At 34.1% G+C, this 23,115-nt stretch overlaps 1 protein-coding gene across 1 annotated transcript in view; it reads left to right on the top strand.

Annotated features, from left to right (window-relative positions):
* Positions 1 to 1,852: 1,852 nt before the first annotated feature.
* The window catches only part of LOC150097598 (tRNA (guanosine(18)-2'-O)-methyltransferase TARBP1), a 230,785-nt gene continuing 209,522 nt past the window's right edge, over positions 1,853 to 23,115 (top strand). The window contains 4 exon segments of the mRNA XM_090406955.1: positions 1,853 to 2,989; positions 4,967 to 5,030; positions 18,102 to 18,271; positions 19,511 to 19,563. Of these exon segments, the coding sequence (XP_090263081.1) occupies positions 1,853 to 2,989; positions 4,967 to 5,030; positions 18,102 to 18,271; positions 19,511 to 19,563 (1,424 nt within the window).

Genomic DNA, 23,115 nt, shown 5'->3' with positions numbered 1-23,115 from the left:
AAATAACACAGATTCTACTCAATTCATTATCTTCTTTGAAGCATAAATAAATCTTAATCTGCTAATGCATTTTATTCACCAATGAGAGTAGGCAAGGCTGCTTAGCATTAATAACTAACTTGTTGAATCTTGAGGAAGCTAAACTCCACTCATAGCAATCATAGATCACTGGCCCATGACCATCAATGATTTTAATTGGCAACTGAGAGGGCAATGGATAACTGCTGATATCTTGTGGTTCCTAGCCATAACGCTGGAAATAGTGTGATTTCTAAGGTCGATTTTATTGAGCGGCGGGATGAAAACTCCAGTTTTTCAGGAGATAAAACTTATCTGTGCCAAAAAATCGAATATTTTGTAATCTGATCGAAGAAAGACTTAGAAAATGTTCCTCTTGACTGGATCAGAACTTAGAACCGTCCTTCTTTTGTGCAGCCTAACGTTATATTTCGCTTTTTTTCTACTTTTGGTGAGCTGTTTTATTTGTATCTTGAGTAATACAATTTATTTAACCATATGGACATCAATATGGATAAAATACATCATTCCTCATACACTTGGTATCCATCACATATTTCGATGTAATATCAATGGTATTACAATTTAATATGCACTTTGGCTCCATGGTAATTTTGATGTATATAAACGTCATGGCTGGCGTTTCAAGGCCATGTATTTCGGCCTGAATATTACAGGTCATCTTTAGTTAATTACAATTGTAATTAACTGTTGTCACTACTGAAGATGGCCTGTAATATTCAGGCTGAAATATATGGCCTTAAATAAATAGCATTACTTATTCCTTGTGTTTTTTCGTGTTAATTCAAGATACCTCTCATAGCACAAGTATCTCTTAAACAACACTTAATAATCATTTATTCGTAACCCATATGTGGTTGCAAATCAATCATGATTTGATAAACGGAGTTGCATCCTAATCCACTAGCTCTATTTCCAATAAAATTATAGTCATTAAATCCTATATGTGATCTCTTATTAAACTTTTTCTCACTCTCATCTTGTTTGGAAACTACGCGTCAGGTGGTCCATTTGTGAGAATTACAACTCCCCGCCGAAAGTATACACGAATTCCATTATCAGCAAATACTCGCTTAATTTTGCCAGAGATTGTTCTTCTTCTTCTTAGGTTAATGACTTTATTAGGTTCAACAATTCTAGAAACTCGAAATCTTTGACAGACATCGAGCTTGGAAATGTCATTACTTTAAGAAGAGCGGTCTAGGCAGGATTAAGAAGTTTGTTGGTAAATAATATTTCTGTATTTCCTACACAGGCTATCCCATAAGGAAGGAGCAGTAAAAAGGAAACACAAAGGGTTCTGAAATAAGTGCCTCGGCTACATTTCCCATGTCGCGATATACAAGCTTATCTCACGAATGCAGCTATCCATTGTGAACTGAATTGCTTGCTGTTCTATACTTTATAGCCATTATTGTTTTAACCCCGCTTCAGCATACCACTGGTCGTACTGCAATACTAAATACTCTTAGTGCAACACTATGGCAGTGCCAAAGGGTTGTATTCTTATACGCTCATAATTAATTTCGAAACTATGGGTTTCAGAAGTCTAAAAAACAACAGTGTTTTCCCACTTGGCTATGAAGCAATGGATGTTTATTATCCTCCCCACTCTTTTTTTTTTCTTTTAGTAATAATAATTTATATTATCATTTGAGACTTTTTTCAACAATAAATAACGTTTTCACACTTATCTAGTTTCTCAGAAGAGGGCGGTTTTACCACGTGTATAATGACAACTAACATCAACTGTTTGCTGGTGTTTTAAGAAAATGGTTTCTCTTTAATTTATTGTTTCATTTTGACTGAAAGAATGGAGCAAGAAGAGTTGTATCATTCAGTGTTTTTAGAACTTTTATTCAAAAACGAAAGTTTGACGAAATTGGCAAAATTAATTATTGTAACTTTAAATAATATTCGTGCAGTGGATTGCAACCTGCAAAATGAGAAGGACTTGATGATAGTGAAAACGGCTTTACATATGTCTCGTGATTTATTACACACAAGACAGAGAAATACAAATGCTTTAAGTTGTGAGGAATGTCAGGTACCTTTTTCATCAGACACAGAAGAGTTCTCATGTTCAATTTTATTTGAAGTTGTTGAACGACTGTGCCTTCCTACTTTGAAGCGTTTAGACAATACATCATTGGACAGTGATAACACCTATAATGATAGTATTCTCTCCGTGGTGTGGGATATTCTAAGGTACTCGTTTGAAATATTAGAACAGAATGATAAAAATGGTTCATTGAAGCTTATTGCTATGTTGACAGATGCATGCAGCAAAAATTTGAGTGATGTTTGTGGCATGCATGAAATATCTTTTAGGAGTCATAATCAAGTTCTGTTACCATTGAAATCACTGAACAGCTTATTAGAATTATTAATATCTTCCCAATTTAATGATGAAAATTCAGTATGGATTAATACAGTTATTAGTAGAATCCAAAATATATTATGTTTGTGTGACCTAGATATAACTGGTTATGTGCTAGTACATATAGTTCCAAAGTTAGTGTGCATCTCAGGAGCTTGTAGAAAGAACATTGTAGAAAGTTTATGGAGAAGTGTATTATATTTTTATGAAGAAAATGTGTGTGATGAACAAAAACGATTGCCTTCCTCAGTATATTTAACATTGTGTTGTATGTGTGATTACAGCCTTCATTCAGATAGCCTGCAGATATATCCTTTTCATAGTGATGACAAGTTTTGGAAGATAATCCTTTGTGGTTTAATTCATGAAACTCCACTGACACGTAAAAGAACAATGTATATTTTAAAAAGGATTATAAGTTGGTGCCATCAAGAAAATTTGGAAGTAAACACCATCTGTATAGAGAATGAAAATGTGCCTTTATTTATCTGGTATCCTGCTCTTGCATCTGAGCTGAAGATAGCTTGGGAAAATGTCATTGGGTTACTAGAAGTGTTGGAAGAGAAACAGGTAGATTTCAATTAGTTATTACTTACTGAAAGGGTAACTTAATCACGTTTATTCATAGTGAAGAATTTATGGAGACACAACACACGTGTTAGAATAATTACTTTACTTAACTTTAAGAAAGTAACATTCAACGTTTTGACCTCTGTATTGAGGTCATCATCAGGAAAAATATGTATAAGATACAAGCTACATGACACTGCACTATACAAAAGTAAGATGAATCTAAATGCCCATTAATTATTTAACCTATCCTGGCCATATGTGGAAAATAAAATAGAGAACTGCAAAATGCACATTATTAGATCAAAAAAGGAATGAAGACATTTTAAAAGAACTAAAAATAAAATCAATAGAAGAAAACTAAACAATTATAAATAAAAATGGATTGAACATGTAAACCGAATGGCCAACACCCGACATCCTAAACAAATACTAAAATATAAGCAAATTTATATTGGAAAGAGAAGGCAGAGTAGACCTCAAAAAAGGATATTGGATAGATAATGAGAGCGGAACAGACCAATATGGCCTATACCCGTAATTAGTGTTATGAAATAAAATAAGTTAATAAATAAAATTAAATTAAAAATAATTTTAAATTAAAAATAATTTTAAATTAAAAATAATTTTAAATTAAAAAAATTAAATAAAAAATATTAAAATAAAATAATGATATAATTTATATAAATAAAAAAATAAAAAGGTTTGTTTTTTATTGCATCCATTTTTTAAAAAAATGGACACAATAAAAAAAAAAAACGGCTCACAAGATCCTCCATAAAAATGCAATTAAAAACAAAAAAGATTACAAGAATGCCATAGCCATACCTTACATTAGGGTTATTTCAGAAAAAAATAGATAGAACACTACTTAAATACAACATTAAGACTACCTTCAAACTCCTGACAAAATTAAGAAATTTACTTAGCTCTTCCAAAGATCCTCTTCTGTATCTGGTCCACCCAGATGTTTACAAAATTCAATGTACATGTAACCTACCTTACATAGGGAAAACAGAACACACCATCCCAATCAGAAAAGATGAACACAAACGACACATTAAATACCTCCACTATGGCAAAACGCCTATCAGACCACACACTCGTAACATGCCACAGAATTAAATTTCAAACCTGAACAAAAATGATGGATTAATCATTGCAAGAATATGGAGGGGCCCATCTGCAATCCATATAGCACAAGCACAAACAGAAGATCTCGATATGAGAGGAACTTTAGAAATGTTTGATGTAGTTCCATTTATATTTTGTTTTTATGCAATTTTTTTATTTTTATATTTTTTCATTTTATTTAATTTTTTTATTTATTTTTATTTTTAATTTAATTTAATTTTAATTCATTAATTAATTTTTCCCACATTAATTGATTCATTTTTTCATTGATTTATTTTTTCCACAAGAGATCAGGCTAAGTTAAATAATTAACGAGCATTTACTTCCGTATAGTGCAGTGTGTCATGTCACGTAGCTGGTATTTTATACATGTGTATTTTTTCTGATGATGACCTCAATACAGAGGGTGAAACGCCGAATGTTACTTTCCTAAAGTTAAAGTAATTATTCTAACACGTGTGTTGTATCTCTATAAATTCTTCCCTATGAATTCTGACCACCATGTGATCTTAAAAGAAAGAATTAATTACATTTATTCTTTCTCTTTTTACCAGCTATTGATTGACACTGCTATTGCTGGAAAAGTGAACCTTTATCAGTATTCGTCATCCTTTTCTGTGAAATGAACATTGTTAATAAAAACAGAACTTTTTCTGTTAAAAATCTTTGTTAAAACCAATAAGAGAAAATATCATTTTCAGATACTTTAAATTAATGAAGTTTCCAGGAAAGCTTAAATATATACAAGAACTTTTGATTTCCATTCCTGTGTATTTATCCAAAATTTGTGTTTTTATTTATTTATTTATTTATTTTTCCTCTTTTATTACTATTATTTTTTAGGTTCATGTAATAAAACCTGTGCTGTCAAAGTTTGAATCCTTAATCAAGAGTACATACAGAAATGGTAAGTTATCATGACATGCATATGTTATAATTCCAAACAAGACTAGAATAGTAATTAGAATACGAAGATAGGTTATTCCAAGTGCAATGTTACTGTTCTACATTGTGTAGCAGAGTACCTGATTTTGGGATCTGAATATAGTAGTAATCACTTAGTTGAATCATAGTATCACATCATAAGCAGTTAACAGGTCTTCACTGCAGAATAATTGAGTTGCCAGTAATGTGTGTGTGTGTGGGGGGGGTGATGTGAGTGCTGCAATTTGTACAGTTTCTTCTGCTTTTGGAATCCATCTATAATTCAACAAGAAATACCCTTATGAAATGTGAGTTTGTGGTAATGCGTAATGTAACAGAGCAGTTTATTGACACATTGAAATAAGAAAATCTTTATATAGATGGAAACAAGCATGTTCAGGTGATATGGAAGTAATCACTCAAGAGTTTCCTGAACATGCTTAAGTGGTCAAGAAATCTAGTGTTGCACAGGAACAAACTTGCAGGTGCAAACTTGACTTGCCTGCAAGTGTCGCAAGTCTAGCTGATCCTGCATGTGGTGCAAGACCAAGACTTGGGAAATGGAGTAAAACCAGGTTTAAAATAGTTGGTATCTTTAACATTTATTATACCCAAGGTAAAATACTTTCTACATTTATATCTCCTCCTGAGATTTTTATTTAATAAGGTTAAAACACCTTATGGTAACTTGTTCTGGTAAAATACTTATAAGCTCTGTATTACTAAAATCTTGGTATTTCTAGCCTGGCTCCCATCGATGAGACCTCAATAAAGGTCGAAACCGATCTGGGTAGTGGCCTCTTGCCTTTAATACAAAGCATCATACATCTCCTCCAGGAGATGTGCTTTGCATTAAGGGTAAATATTAAGATTAGTGATCAGAGCTTATTCTACTTTTACCATGAGTTGCCTTGGTCTTGCACTATGTGCAGGATCAGCTAGACTTGCAACACTTGCAGGCACAAACTTGACTTGTTTGTCTGTTTGCTTACTTGGGAAATGGAGTAAAACCAGGTTTAAAATAGCTGGTATCTTTAACATATATATATATAGTGTATATTAAAACTTTTTACTTGTGTATATGTGTATACATACATATACACAAGCAGTATATGACAGTTTATAAGGCAGTAAACCAGAATAGGATACAAATAATAACTTCAATCAAAAACACAACTTTCCGTCTTAATTGCATAAGATTTCTTCAGATGTAGAAAGGAAACTAATAGACAAAGAAACAGTAAAAGCTTAATATGGTGGAAACTCTTATAAGATTCTGGTGATTTTAAGTGTCTGGACATGCATTGCATTGTTGAGCATGCCATGGTGTTCACGTTTATGTGCTTGGGTAGCTACAGCTGGGATATATTCTAACAAGTTAATACTAGGATTTATATTTAGGTGTTTTGAATCCAGTTCCATCTCTAGAGATTCCAGATTCTTCTTTTGGTTATGTTATAAAAGTGCAACAGTTCAGACTCATTCCATAAGATTATGTCTCTCTGTCAAGTCATTTTGTGGATCGGCCGAAGAGAGTACATCAAAGAGAGACACAGAAGTAAGACCTTGCCTCTTTTGTATTTGATATTTCCAATATGTTCTTCATTGTGTTGTTCAGCAGATTTCTCCATCTGTCCATAGTATGGTGTCCTGCAATCGCCATAATTGGTAAACTTGTGGATATTTTCAGGGACCATGTTGAGGTTTTATGGATCAGAGTAGTGATCTCATCATGATTAAAAGAAGTGAATAATGATTTGATTTTATATTCTCTAAGGATTTTTGCAGTTTTTATGGAAATAGAGCTAATCTATTAAAAAGTAAAACCTTGCATTTTCTAGTCATTGCAAGTATTTCAAATGGCGTATTAGTTAAGAAGTCTTGAGGTAATCTATTCATTGTAACCATTGTAGAAAGGCATTTTTTAGAAACTGGAGTTCTTTAGATAGTTCTTCCTTGTCAGTAATGATACATCATACTCTTGCTCCTAGTGCTGAAATGATATCCCATTTTTTGAGGTAATGGTGGGAAGAGACATATACAGGGTGTTCGGGATAAATTTGACAGTTTCGTAAGGAAAAAGAAAATCTTCTTTGTATCTATTAAATTTAATGAATTGACAAAAAAACATTACAGGCAGAGTTAATTACAATACTATCAACAAGATTTACTCAAAATAACCACCATTAGCATCGATCACAGCTTCAATTCTGCTTCGGAACCTCGAACAAGCTGATGCTACAGTCTCCCTGGGAAGGGCCGCAAAAACTGTTTTAATTTTATCCATTAACTGGGCTTTTGTATTACTGGAAGTGCGATTGGTGTCTTTTTCAACTGCGCCCCATACAAAATAATCCATGGGGTTAAGGTCTGGGGAGTTTGGAGGCCAAACATTTGGACTGGTGAAGTCGTAGAAATTTTCAGACAACCATTTTTGACTTTTCCCAGAGGTGTGGCAAGGGGCCGAATCCTGCTGCCATACATACGGCCTACCATTGGCTACCCTTGTTATCCAGGGCTTGACTACAGTTAGCAACTCCACGAACAAAGCCCGAATTCCAATGCCAGGGTTCTTCAACACCTGTTCCTGCAGATTTGCGAGGAATTCTGCTGTATGAACGCAATCAGATCGTCTGCTAGGGATCTTTCTTCTTGCTACATCCTCGTAGTCACCATTGCAAGTCTCTAGTTCATGCCTGATTGTTTTTACTGTATTCAGGGAGCATTGGGCAGCAGTCGTAATATCCTTATTTTGATGGCGGGCACGAATCATCATGATACAAGTTATTCTCTTCCATGATTCAGGTGGGTTCCAGCTATCCATCCTTTCTGACATCTTGTATATGAATGAAGAAGGGTCCAAACTTTTAAATGAAGAGAAGTGTGTGTTAATACATGTAACTTACGGAAAAATATAATTAATTATAAATATGTCAAATTTATCCCGAACACCCTGTACATATGTCAGTATACGTTGATTTTCGAAAGAGAGAGACTTTTGATTTACCAGATTCCTTAGTTGTAGATCCAGAAATGGAAGTGAATCATTACATTCTAACTCGTAGGTACATTTTATCTTTGGTTATTGAGATACTGAAGGAAATTCAAAAGTAAGATTGTCCATGGCTCCAGATTAAGTTATTAACATACCCTTTTCCATAATTTAAGCTTTGGGATGGTGTTTCCTGAACTTTTCTTTCAAATGTATCCATATAAAGATTTTCCCAAATGGAAGAAAGAGGACTGTCCATGGCTAAATTTGAGTTCTGTTTGTATATGAAATCATTGTACTTGAAGTAAACAGAGGAGATAGTGTTTTGGGGGTGCCATAAGTTTCTTGGAAAATCATAGCACTTCTCAGCCAACTCTTAGCAACTCAGTGTACTATAGGTTTATAACATTACTTGGATGGGATATATTTAAAAAATGAATAAAGTTACCTAATTTAACACACATAAAATTCCTAATAACGAATACAGTAGATGTGCTTTTTTTTATGCGAGAAATTAACGTGGAATCATTCTTGTTCAAGTTAAGTTATTATTGTACGGACATCTTCATGGAATCCAAAGATTCATTATAGAAGATGCAAACTATCCACACAATATCTACAATATATGTATCGTACTTCTTCTTAAAGAAGAAGTACGATACATATTGTAGATATTACCGGGTTGTATGACAAGCCGTAGATATTACGGCTTGTCATACTTACCGGGCTGGTAAGTATGACAAGCTTAAGTGTGTGCTTGGCTCAATGCCATGGCATATAAAACTGCAAGGGCTGGATGTTGATAGTGCATGGGAGGTGGTTAAGAATTGTTTCCAGGAGGCAATGGTTGACTGTATACCAAGAGTCCGAATTATAAATCAAGTAGGGGTTAAATGGATGAATAACACTATTAAGCTTGAGCTGCAAAAAAAGAAACAATTGTGGAGGGAATTTAAGGAGAAGGGTGACCATCAGGCAAAGGAACAGTATAAAGCTCAGGCCAGGATGGTAACAAGGGTGGTAAGAAAAGCAAAAGCAGATTACGAAAGGAAATTGGCCACGCAGGCTAAAGAGAATCCCAAACAGTTTTTTCAATATGTTGCAAGTAAAAGGAAAAATGCTCATGGTAGAATGATCTTAAAAAGTGCTGAGGGTAGGGAGGTAACCGAATCAGTCGATATTGTGGAATTACTGAGCGAGCACTTTGCAAGAGTATATCATCCAGGTGGTGACTTTGCAGGAATGGAAGAACCAACAGCTTATACTGGAATTGTGATGAATGAAGTAGAGGTAACTAGTCTATTACAGAACCTCAATGTCAATACATCTGTGGGATTGGATGGTATACCAGCTCGTGTCGTACGTGAAGCGGCCAAAGAATTGTCAGTGCCCTTGACCATTTTGTTTAATTTGAGCCTCAGGACTGGGTCAGTCCCAAGGGGGTGGAAAGAGGGGAAAATAGTTCCACTGCACAAAGGTGGTTCCATGGCTGCTGTTGAAAATTACCGGCCAATCAGCATAACAGGAATCATTATCAAGGTCTTAGAGGAAATAGTCAAGAGGAAAATACAAGATTGATAGAAGAAAATGGGATACTGTATCGGGGACAGCATGGTTTTGTGAAGAGTAGGTCATGCCTCAGTAACTTGCTCACGTATTATAACACAGTGACGGCTGAACTGGATAAGGGTAATGGGTTTACAGTGATTCTACTGGACCTTGCTAAGGCCTTTGACAGGATACCACATGGAATTCTAATCAGTAAATTGCAGCATATGGGAATGGACATAGGGTTGGTGAGATGGATAGGAGGGTGGTTGACGGAGAGATATCAGAGAGTGGTTTACTCAGGAGTAGAGTCCACAAGACGGCCTGTGACTAGTGGTGTGCCATAAGGATCTGTTCTTGGACCACTGCTGTTTAATTTGTTCATAAATGATATAGGAAAGGATCTGAGAGGAACAGTTCATTTGTTTGCGAATGATGCGAAGTTGGGTAGGGCAATAGTGAATGCAGATGACGTCAAAATTTTGCAGGATGATTTGGATAGATTGGAGGTCTGGGCTAAGGAGAATGGATGTCAATTTAATGTGGCAAAGTGTAAAGTTATGCATTTTGGGGTGAAAAGATTGGAGGCAGTTTACTGCATTGGTGGAACCGTGCTCCAGGAAATTGATGAGGCACGAGATTTAGGAGTGTTGGTGGATAAGGAATTGAAATTTAGGGGACATATTGCAAAAGTGGCCAAATCAGCTCATCAAATCACTTGGTTGCTGAAGAATACGTTGACAAGCAGAGACAAACAGGTTATTGTTCCTCTGTATCGAGCCTTGATAAGACCCCATCTCGACTACTGTGCTCAGATTTGGTCACCTAGGTTTCTTCTTGATGGGGAGGAGGTGGAGAGGATCCAGAGGCGAGTGACCAAGATGATAGCAGGTCTGTGGAATGAACCGTATGAGAACAGGTTGAGGATTTGTGGGTTGCAAAAATTGGTTGATAGGCGGAGGAGGGGAGATATGATTGAGACATTCAAATTACTGAAGGATTTCTATAAAATTAATTCAGAACATATTTTTGAGAACAAGGCTGGTTGTGGGAGGACTAGGGGACATCCATGGAAATTTGGCAAAAGTGTGGTTAGTAAAGGTGTTAGAGCTGGGTTCTTTACTTTTAGAGTAGTGAATGAGTGGAATGCGCTCCCTGAGTCTGTGGTGGATGCTGTGACAGTGAATGAGTTTAAGGCGAGGTATGATAGATACTGTATGAATGTCGAATAGTTGTGATGAATATGATTTGGGGCCTCCCTCGATGAGTCTAATGACTCCCTGGAGTTGCCCGTAATAATAGTAATAATATTGTAGATATTGTAGACAAAGTACTCAGAAATGACTCTGGCAATCCATTCACCACTCTCCAAGCAAAATCTCTAGTCCTCATACCCTTACTTACTGCACTCTTACTCAACTTAAAGGGATGACCTTGTTTTGCCTCATCTAGCCAAGTGCTGAAACATTCCCCCTGCATCAATCCTATTAAATCCCTTAAGTAACTTAAATATTTCTACCATATTGTCTCGTTTTTGCCTATTAACCAACTTCTGGAACCCACTAACCCTCAGTCTTATCATCATAGGGAGCATTCCACAGACCACTCACCATCTTCGTCATTTGCCTCTGGATCCTCTTTACTACATCTCCAAGATGCCCAGGTGACCATACCTAAGCACAGTAAACCAGAAGATGTGGATTTATCAAGGCCTTATAAAGAGTAATGATAACTTCCTTATCTCTGCCTTTAATGTGTTCTTCAGTAATAACCAAGTAACCCTACTTTGCAATCTTAGTAATATGCCCTCTAAACTTGAACTCTCTATCTGTTGTGTTTAAGATATACTTGTGCCATGAGAGGTTTTTTTTAATTAACATGGAAAAAACACAAGAAATAGGTAATACTATTTATTTAAGACCATATATTTCAGTGTGAATATTAAAAGCCATCATCAGTGGAAATTAATAATAAGCAATTAATAGTTAAGTAGAATGTGAACAATGGATTGATTTGAAAAAGTAAGAGCCATGTGATGTTATACATAAAACAATGCAGTGGTATAACTGAGGAACTATTGCAATATTAATTATTCATTAGCTATTAAAAATTATTCATGTGTGATTAAAATAAGACTTTCCCATATGTTAGAGAGAGAGAGAGAGAGAGAGAGGCAGTTTTTCTGATTTCAGTTTGGATGGTGAAGTAAGGCCTCAACGCTTTCTTTCAAATTTATATCAACATTGATGAAGTTAGCGTATCTCAAAACATAGGATGTTGTGGTCTATCTATTCCGTGCTGTGTCAAGACAGATTTTCCAGATTTATTGTTTCTAATATAAGATTGGTGTTCTTGTATTCTCTTTTCTACAGACCGTCCAGTTTGTTCAAGTAAGAATGAAGACAATCACAAGGAATTTGTTAGACACTAGGAGGAAGAGCTAGAGGAAACTGTTTATCCTTTGAAGATGGAAACCTTGCTCATAGGAAGAAAAGTAGCCACTAAATTGTATTTCTTAAGAATTCTAGAAATGGATTCTGAGATAAAAGAAATGTATGGGATTGGAGCTCAACATACTGTTTCCTTGTTATTTGAGCTAGGATTATAGGAATTAAAAATCTGTTGTATGGTCCTTTCTGAGAAGCCTTTGAGTTTCATGTATTGTTTAGTGTTTTTAGAGTTCCTGCTGTAATAGTTGAGGTGTAGAACAAATAGTATGAACACATTGCAATAAAGTTTTCATATTTCCGGTCTTCTGTGATGGATGGTGAGCCGATAGCATCCAGTGAAAGTAGGCATTTCAATAAATGGAATTAATTAATTTACCTGATGGTGAGAAGAGGAGTAGAATGAATGCAAGCCTATCACTCATCTGCTATCAACTGCAAGCTGCTAAATGTGAACTAGCTATTAATATAAGTCTTATTTCTGATTTCTAAATTATATTACCTCAATTGTAGATGCTCAACTTTCCAATATAGTTCTCACTGTGGCTAAATGCTCTCTGCACGTTTATTTAATTAAACACAACTGACATTTAGATCATAAATTCAATTTCCTTGTCACTAAGCAAAGTGCACCTCATACTGTTCCAGAAAATTGGGTAGTAAACATCTCAGGACGCCTGCTAACTGAAAGTGAAACCTTATTCTTTCAAAAGGACATGATTTCTCCATAGTTCCTAAAAGGATGCCTTACTTAGATTTCCTTTTCAACATTGAACAGAACTTATTCATTATCTAGTGAGGATGCCAATAAACTTCAGTTGGAAATTCATCTGTCCTATTGAAATCCAAGCTTCCACCTACAAACATCTCTTTAGCTGAAATGAAAGTGTTACAGTCCTTAAGACACAACAATCATCTCATTATTACTAAGCCTGACAAGGGGAACAGCTATGGATTCTGCCAATTATAAAAGAAAAATCACTCTTTTATTATGGGATTGATCAGCATACCAAGAATTTGATTACAATCCCACTAATAGACAACTTAGAAAACTGAACTCTTTACGAGATGAAGTTGTAAGTCTTGATGGAGACACCATGGAAAAAATTATTTTACTAGAACCCCTAGGTTCTGTGATTTTCCTAAAATACATAAAGAGAGGCATCCCTCTTTGTCCAATTGTCGACTGCATAGATTCACCTACTTGCCAAATGTTTAGCACATCTTTTGAAAGTTCAGATTGACAACTCTTGCTCATTCATAAAAAATTCTTCTGATTTTATAAAGTAAAAAATGTTTCCCTACAGCCCACAATGCAATGGCATAACTGAGGAAATATTGCAATATTAATTATTCATTAGCTACTAAAAATTATTGATGTGTGATTAAAATAAGACTTTCCCATATGTTAGAGAGAGAGAGGCAGTTGTTCTGATTTCAGTTTGGATGGTGAAGTAAAGCCTCGATGCTTTCTTTCAAATTTATATCATGGATATAATGATTAGCTTTGATATAGAATCTCTCTCTTCCCAGATATTCCTCTTGAGGATACATTGTCTATTTTTAGAAGCATTTCCACAGGATAGAGTGAAATTATTCATCTTTGTTATGCACTCTGGATATTTTATTTGTCAAAATAAATTTTACATTCAAGTTGAAGGAACTGCAATGGGAAGTCCACTCTCCTCTGCACTTGCTAACTTTAATTTAGAAGACATTCTTTTCTTGTCCATATATCCTAAGCCTTCATTTTGAGTTCATTATATAGACGTTTTTGCTGTCAATTTTTTACTACCTTACACATTACCTACTGTTTTTTTATCTATAAATTAAAGATACCAAGAAATTGCATACTTGGTTTAATCCTTTATCCAAGTGTAAGCAAACAAAGTTTGTGCATGAAGTATTTTCAGGACTGGGGCAACTCGTGGTAAAGGTGGTATAACTTCACATCACTTCCCTTCCCATAATGCCTAGCATTATACATGTCCATAAGGAGATGTGCTTTGTATTATAGGATACTAAGGCAAGTGATGTGAAGTTATACCACCTTTACCATGAGTTGCCCCAGTCCTGAAAATACTTCAGGCTTATACTTCAGGAAAATACTTTGCTTATACTTGAATAAAGGATTAAACCAAGTATGCAATTTCTTGGTATCTTTAATTTATAGTATTACCAAATGAAAAAAACTTCCAACAACCTTTTTTTTTTATCTAATATAAACACTCTACATCCACGGATTAATTTACTATGCAAATTGAAAAAGACAAGTTGTCCTCTTTTGATATACTACTCCTCTGCTCAGTAGGTGTATAAATATGATCTTTCTTCCTTCCAATCTATATCTCCATAGATAGTCTCCCATAATTACTCGATCTAAACTCATTGTACTAATTTGCTCATGCATATCTTCCACATCAGCCCAGTACCTGCCTTCCCCTTACCTGGCCTATAGTAGCAGCCAGCTGTATATTTTGTCTTATTGGTCTCAATCACACATGCAGGCTGTCTCAAAAGAACTGTCATCCAGCTAGCTGTCTCCTACTCTTTTTGTCTGTAATTTATCTGCTACCATCAGCAGTACCCTATCCCCATCCTGTCTTCTCTATCCTCCCTGAAAATAATAATCCCTCTACATTCTGTCCCTGTAAGTACATGTCTCCATCTGTAATTGCATTCTATCGCTAACTACAGAAAGTCTCACTAGTGCCTATAACTTTTTGTGAGGTTGCACTAACTAATGCACAAAACTCCCTCTCATTCCTAATGCTTCTAGCATCACTATATAGAAACTTCAGCATCCCTTTAAGCTCCTAATTACTCTTACTTCCTGAATTGACTACCTCATTCAATTTTGTTTTTGAGAGACTAGATTCTGCATTTGTTGGTCATTCTCGCTCACACTGACTTGTCTCATGGTTGTCGTCACATACTCACCTGCATCCACCCTAATTATTTAAGTTTTTTTTTTCCTGACTTTGCACTTCCACACTCTCATCAAACAACTCTCTCTCTAGACACCTAACTGCCGGAACCATTTAAGTGCAGTCTGTCAGCATTACATAAATCCTTGTGTCCATGAAAATCAGACCATCGGTCCACAAAACCCTACGTCATTTCTTCTACACAACTTACATATTGATTAATTTCCTATCAACTCATTCATTTTCTAGCAAACTCATAAACAGTATAAGGCTCAGGCAAGAAAAGTGACCAGCATAGCAAGGAAGGCAAAATCAGATTATGAGAAGAATCTAGCTGAGCAGGTTAAAGGAAATCCCAGAGTTTTTTTTGTTACTTGGCAAGTAACAGAAAGATTGACTATGGTAGACTAACCTTAATGAGTGATGATGGTCACAAGGTGAGAGAAGCAGATAAAATAGTTATTGAGTGACCACTTTGCAAGGGTATATTATCAAAGTGAGGTTACTGCTGTAACATATGTGACAGACTTATGTGGTAACAAAGGTGGATGGGTTGTGGAGGTTCTTAGGATATTACAGAATCTCAATGTAAATACAGCTGTGGGATTAGATGGGATATCAGCATACGAACTCTGTTATGCAAATGAGAACAGATGAGCCTCATATGACACTGGTTATATGAATAAGAGGGGGCTGCTGGATAGATATCAAAAAGTGATATATGGAGGGGCAGAATCAAGGTAAAAACTAGGCGGCTAGTGGTGTGGCAAGGTTTGATGCTGTTACCACTACTATTTAATTTCTACATATATGATATAGGAAATAACCTGAAAGGAAATATTCAGTTGTTTGCTGCTGATGCAAAATTAAGTACAGTAATAGTTAATCAAGGTCATGTGGAGAGGTTGCAGGACAATTTAAATGGGTTGTCAGTATGGGCAAAAGATAATGGGTGTCAGTTTAATGTGGAGAAATGCTGGTGCATTTGGGGATAAGTAGATTACAAACTGTATACCATACTGATGGAACTGTACTCCAGGAAATAGATGAAGCCAGAGATTTAAGCATCATGGTAGACATAGTATTAAAGTTTAGAGGACATATCTCTAAGGCTGCTTATAAGATTACTTGGTTATTGAATAACACACAAGTAGAGATAAGGAAGTTGTTATTCCTCTTTATAAGGGCTTGATACATCCACATCTGGATTACTGTGCTCAGATCTGGTGGCCTGCTTTTCTTGGGAATGAGGAAGTGGTGGAGAAGATTCAGAGGCGAGTGACCAAGATGTTGAATGGTCTGTCAAACGTCTCTGTGAGGATAGATTCAGGATGTGTGGATTACAGAAGTTGGTTGATAGGAGAAAAAGAAGCAATATGATAAAAACATTTAAGTTGCTTAAAGGGTTTTATAATATTGGTGCTGGAGAAATGTTTCAGCACTTGGCTAGAGGGGGCCAGTACAAGAGGTCATCCCTGGAAGTTGAATAAAGGGATGTGAGGACTAGATTTTTTGCTTGGAGAGTTGTGAATGAGTGGAATGGGTTGCCTGGGTCAGTTATGAGTGCTTTGTCTGTTAATAGGTTCAAGGATAGATATGTTAGATTGTGTGGATTGTTTGGGTCTTCTGCAATGAGTCTTCAGACTGCATGGAGGTTTCCATACAACAGTGGTTCCCAACCCTTTTTAACTTGTATACCCCTTTTAAATCTATTTCTATAAATTGTACCCCTTGTTTTTAAAATAGCTGTTTTTAAATACTGACATTTATTGTTCCATAACTAACATTTTGCATTTTGTTTACTTTACTTGTTTTTCCGCCATTACTGATTATTTTTCATGTAACCCTGAACAGCCTAGCATGTTCCACCGGTTGGGAACCAATGCTATACAATAATAATATAACCTTAAATTTTTTAAAAATAAATTTATAGACAAATGGCTTTTAGCATAACAAAGAATTTATATCTGTCTTTGTCAAAAGCATTTTTATAATCTCTGAATGCTGGATATTTTTCTAATTGAATTCTTTTCTTTTCTCAATTAATAGTTTGAGGCTGAATATAGAATCTTCCTTTCCTAAAGTTAGAATTTTTCTAGTATAGGATTGATTCTGTTCTTTAGCATTTTGGCATATATTTTATAGCCTGTGTTTAATAAACTTATTCCTTGGTAATTGTCAGGTTTTTTTTTTTTTTTAAAGATGGGAATCACAGTTGCATGGTTTTAGTCATTGGGTATTCTTCCCAATGTGTTATTTATTTTGTTTATTAAAGTAAGAAATCATTGCTCAAATTTATTTCCTATATTTTATAAGTTCTATTGGGATTTAATCTACTCCTGGTGATTTTTTATTTTTCATATCTTTTAATGCTTCATTTATTACTTCTGATATAATGTTATTTGGGAGACTATTATCAGTTATATTTTCTAAAAATTTTTTAATTAGTAATTCTGACTGTTTATTTCCTTTCCAGAGTTTATAATAATAATCAATCCATTTGGGCATGTATGCCTCTAAAATCTTTTTTTTTTTCTTTTTTTTTTTTCTGTAAGAACTTTATTGCTTTAGAGATTTTGGGCTGGGTTTATATATTTCTTTTTCTAATTTACTAATATAATTATCCCTACTTTTTTCTATGAAATTTTCTTGTTTCTTGTCTCTTTTTGCTATTGCTCTTTTCCTCTTATATTGTATTTCATCTTCCAGTTTTTCTGAAGTAATCCATTTAATATATATAGTTTTTTTTTTTATCTTCAGTTATATTCTTCATTTCATTATTCCATATTTGGAGTCCTTGTTTTGTTTTCCATTTTTTTTTCAAGTTAATGAATCAATTTATATATCATGCCATTCAAATAAATTCCCTTATTTTGTACACAGATGCATCATAAACTCAAAATGTCTGCAGTTGTATTTGTAACTACTAAAATACTAGTAGCTACTATAAATACCCTGTAATTATAGTGCCATGCCATTTTTTCTCCTAGATCTATGTGGTTCTATCTTTAGAATGAAAACTAGGAGAAAAATGCAAGATTGTGTATAATTTTGGTTATTCAGGAACATATAGAAAATGAGTATATTTGTGCATTAAGCAATGCATTGTGCTCGCTTAATGTATGTTAATATTTTTTTAGAAACACCAGTATCAGAGGAAAGAAAGATTTGCCTCCATACATCTTGGTTACTGATGATATTTCAAAGAATGTTTATGCATGAAAGCAAGTTTATTGTGAAATGGGCAGTTTTTGAACTTTTGAACATGGATTTAAGAATGGTTCCCATTTTTAATCAAAATACAGATAAGGTAAGACAACTGTGAATTTTTAAATCTTAGATTTATGCATATTTTTATTGCAAAATTTGTAATAAATGTTCTTTCTTCAGTTTCATATATTTGTTTTTATTCTTTACATAAAGTCAATGATGACTAAATAATATGCTAATAAAATAACTTATCTAAGTTTGTATCTTTTAAGTAGTGTGATACTAAGGCTGATGGTTGTGTTTTCCACAATTTTATAAAATATGGAAAAACGTAACATTTTTAAAAAACATAATTTTCAAAAATATTTTTATCAACATTTTTGAAATTTGTAGTAGTTTCACTGTTGTGGATATTACCAGATAATTTATCTACTTTTTATGTATTCTGCTGCTAAATGAAGCCTTCTTTTGTGCATGTCATTTTAATAGCAACATATTATGCAAATTAGCTTATCATAATTTATTCTTTGGTTCTGTGCTTCAATTTGTGTTGGTAAAATATTAATAATTGACTATGATCTTTATGATGGAAATTATGGAAATACATTTTTCTTCTAGATTTACATGATTCTATCTTGAGAAATGAAAACTGTAGATGGAATTAAAATTAAGTTAGAAAGCCTAGATTATAAAGCATTTGTTTTGTTTCCATTTAGAATTTTTCCCTTTTCATATCTGCAAGAATATGATGCATTTTTTGTTCTTCTCAAACTTTGTTCATGCCATTCATAAGTATATGTATTCTGTAAAATAAATATTCTGATCATAATCACCACATATAACAAAAAATTAAAGTAAAAAAAAAAAAGTGACTTACTACATATTAACGGAAAGCATGAAGCTTTCCATTAACATGTAGTAAGGCTCATTATTAGTTAAGTCTTCCAAGTAAAATTCTACTTTTAAAGCTATTTTTAATGTAGTTCCTAGATATAAGAGGCATAAAAACATACTTATGCAATTTATTTTATTGTAGTGCAACTGATATATGATGCAAATATTGGCACTTGTAGACTTATATACTTCTAGAATAGTTTATTATGGTCCATGTAGTACCACATGCTTTTGAAACATACAGTCTATAAAATTCACTAGCTGAAGTTAATTGTATGAATATATGGAATAAGTTTTTTTTTTTGCATATCATTTTAAGATTGCATTATAATATGCATTTCTGCAAATAACTGAAAAATTGTTGAAGAGATTTTCTTAGCTTTTATAACCAATTATATTAGAAAGATTATAAAACTCACTTTTTTATTTATTTATTTTTTTTAAGGTAATGCTCTCCTTGCTGTTTAAAGTTCTCAATAATTCTTCACTTTTTTCAAGGTATGTTTCAAATCAGGCACTTTTTTTTTTTTTTATTAATCCTGTAACATTTTTATTTAAATATTATTTTTGCTTTTTATGCTGAACTTATATCTACTTCAGAGATGCATGTTGTTGCAAAGCAGCTATGAAAAAAAAAGTAATGTATTTTGTTTTATATTACAGTGGTAGCAATTATAGACTGATCGGCTTTCAAGAATGGTGGTTGAGATATGGTTAAAGTTGATTAAGGGTAGAATTCAAAGAATGGGTAGATAGGAATATGATACTCTGTGTTGGACAGTGCAGCTTTCTGAACCTGTCAAATGTCTGAACCTGAAAGTTCTTTGCTATGCATACCATCTTCTTCCACTCTTTTCTGTTTTGATCTAGTTCAGGATTCCCATTTTAGCTAAGCTTTTCTGGATATTATCCTTCCAACATCTCTGTGGTCATTACTCATCAGTCTGTAAGTGCTGATTTCATCAGTTAATAGTAGTGGGGAATCTATAAAGATGGTATAGTTCTTGATTATGTCTTCTCCAGTCACCTGTGTGTTATCTGTAATAGGTCCAAATACTTTCTAGAGAATTTTATTTTATTTTCAGCATCTACAACACTTTTGCATCTTGGTCTTATGTTCCAGGTTTCTTTTTTATGTAAAACTATGTCTTGTATGTTTCTGTTCAACTCTACTTGACAGAACTTTTGAAGATAATAAATGATGCAGTGAATAATAAGACATGTTGTAGGCATGCATTCTAGTTTGCATTCCATACTAATTTCATTATCTCAAGTAATTAATGTTCCAGGGTATTTGATGGAAGAGGCATTTTTAAATTTCTGGTTATCAATAATAAACTACTATTTTCTTTTTGGTTCTTGTTTCAACATACTTTTAAATATTTGGTTCTTGGTTTTCCCAAACCAAATATTTAAACCTAACTTGAAAAACTAGGATAATCAGCTATGCTAGTTTATCAGCACCAGCTTTGAATTTTCTGAATATTATTCTAATGTCTTCAGCTTTTTCTCCATCTAAGCAAATATCATTTGCAATCTTAATCTCCCTACCGGCCGAGGTGGACGAAATAGTGAGACCAAATTACACTTCTTATCCATGTTATTCGGTAGGTGTTACAGAATCGTGTCCAGATTTAGCTGGACGTCTATAGACGCCATGGCCAGTTTGGGGGAGGGGGGTTAATATTACTATTCTACTTGTTGGAAGTTTTTCCACTTGATTATACTATAAATTAAACATGCCAACAACCTATATTCTTGGTTCAATTCAGTGGTGGCCCGTGAAGTTTTAAGTGGGGGTGCTGCCTATGCAAAATAACTTTAAAAAAATTCTTTTTTTCCTAATCAGGAACCAATTTATTAATAAATAAATCCACTGATTTATTTATTAATAAATTGGTTACTAATTAGGAAAAAAAGAATTTTTTAATTTTTATTTTGTATAGGCAGCATCCCCATTTAAAACTTCACTGGCTACCACTGGTTCAATCCTTTATCCAAATGTAAGCAAACAAAGTTTGCACCTGAAGTATTTTCAGGACAGGACATCTCGTATATAGAAGCTAATGACTTCACATCGCTTGCCTTAGTATCCCATAATGCAAAACACATATCCTTTATGGACATGTAAGGATATGTGCTTTGAAGGGACAAGTGACCCTTCCCATAATGCATGGCATTATACATGTCCATTAGGATATATGCTTTGCATTATGGGATACTAAGGCAAGTGATGTGAAGTCATTAGCTTCTATATACGAGTTGCCCTGTCCTGAAAATACTTCATGTGCAAACTTTGTTTGCTTACACTTGGATAAAGTATTAAACCAAGAATATAATTTCTTGACATCTTTAATTTATATTCTACCTGTAATATTTTTTTACAGATTCTCTAATTCATTTTTCTAAAGCTAAATTAAATAGGATGGGTGAAAGCACATTCCCTTGCCTTTTCTATCCTGTTACATTATTTTCAGATAATGGTGCTCACTTTGCCAAGATCAATGCAGTGTAAGCAACATACAATATCAGTGTAGTGCATGCAACGCTAACTACTATGATATTGAATGGAAAAGTAGAGGTGCATGAAAAGGAGGTTCTAGAGCTGTTGCATAACCTAGATAAGAAACTGCATGAGTTTTCTAAAGGGAGGTTAAGATTATGTTTGAATAATTTGCTCATATTTTATGATGTTGCAGCTGAGTTGGATAAGGGAAAATAATACAATGTGATACTGTTGGACTTTGTTAAAGCATTTGACATAATGAAACAACATGAAAGCCTGTTGCATAAATTGGAGAATATGTCTTGGGATTGATCTTTTGGTGTGTGTCCCCCCCCCCCCCCCCAAGATCAGTCATTGGACTTGTTATTCCCCTATACATTACGTTACATTGCATTGTAAACAAACAATTGAACATCTCCTGTCAGGAAGACTTAACAGGAGATGTTCAAGACTTGAATTGGTTAGAACTGCAGGCAAATGATAATGGCTGTTATTTCAATGTTAGTACTGTAACATTGTGCACTGTTGAAATTCAAAGGTCACATAGCAAAAATTGCAAATACAACTCAGAGGATAATTGCAATACTGAAACAAATATTGAAGTGCAAATATGTTGATTATGAAAACAGGTTCAGATTATGCAGACGCTGGTAAGTAGGAGAAAGAGGGGTGATATGGAGATCTATCATATCTATGATATGATATGATAGATCTCCATATCACGATATCACAAGAGATTAAGAGAGGGTGTGACAGCTGGTGTGGGTGATGTATGACCTCAGTGTGCTCTTCACTTCCTTAACATCTGATGATGATTTTCTGCTGAACAGGTCAGTTTCAAACTTAGTGAACTAACTTTTCTCATCTTTCATTCTATCTTCCTCTGTTCTTTGGAATAGCCTCTGTCACTCTATCTTCCAAAAGACCACACCCTTTGTCTCTTCAACCTAAAAATAAATATATACAATATCAAGCAATATACCAGTAGGTTTCTTGCTATGCTCTTGCTCATACTTGGTACCACTGTGCTATGGGGTTTGTAACCTTTTGTATTTAGGCCTGATGTTAAAAAAAAGTTACTTTTTTAACATTAAGATAATATGACTAGAAAAAGTCTTTATATGGACAGTGTTAAAGGATATTTGTACTTTATAATTCATATTTCTCTGGGGAAAAAAAAAATTCCCCTCTCTCTCTCTCACACACACACACACAACCAAAAAAAAGCAAAGAAAAAAAATTTGAGTGACTTTCTAAATGAGCCGAACATTTCAGTTTTATATCCGATTGTTGCCATCTGTTGGACTGATAAATATGGCATCAGTTGCCTTCACACTTTAAAGTACTTCATTACAAATACCATTCACTAATGCTTCCACAGTTTCATTCAGCTGTTAAAGTTGATTTCAGTCATTATATTCTTGTCTTTTCACTTATTCAATCCTTTGAAACTAAATTTTCCTTCTACCTCAAAAATTCTTTGATTTATAGCCTGCAATCACAGATGTTATTTGCATTAAAAGCAACACACATTTATTCAATAG

Source organism: Typopeltis vanoorti, chromosome 17 (genome assembly GCF_054136105.1).
Source record: "Typopeltis vanoorti isolate ZY-2024b chromosome 17, IOZ_Tvanoo_1.0, whole genome shotgun sequence".
In the NCBI taxonomy this organism is placed as follows: Eukaryota; Metazoa; Arthropoda; class Arachnida; order Uropygi; family Thelyphonidae; genus Typopeltis; species Typopeltis vanoorti.
The sequence above is the reverse complement of the archived record's forward strand: the minus strand, read 5'-3'. Positions and strand labels throughout refer to the sequence as shown.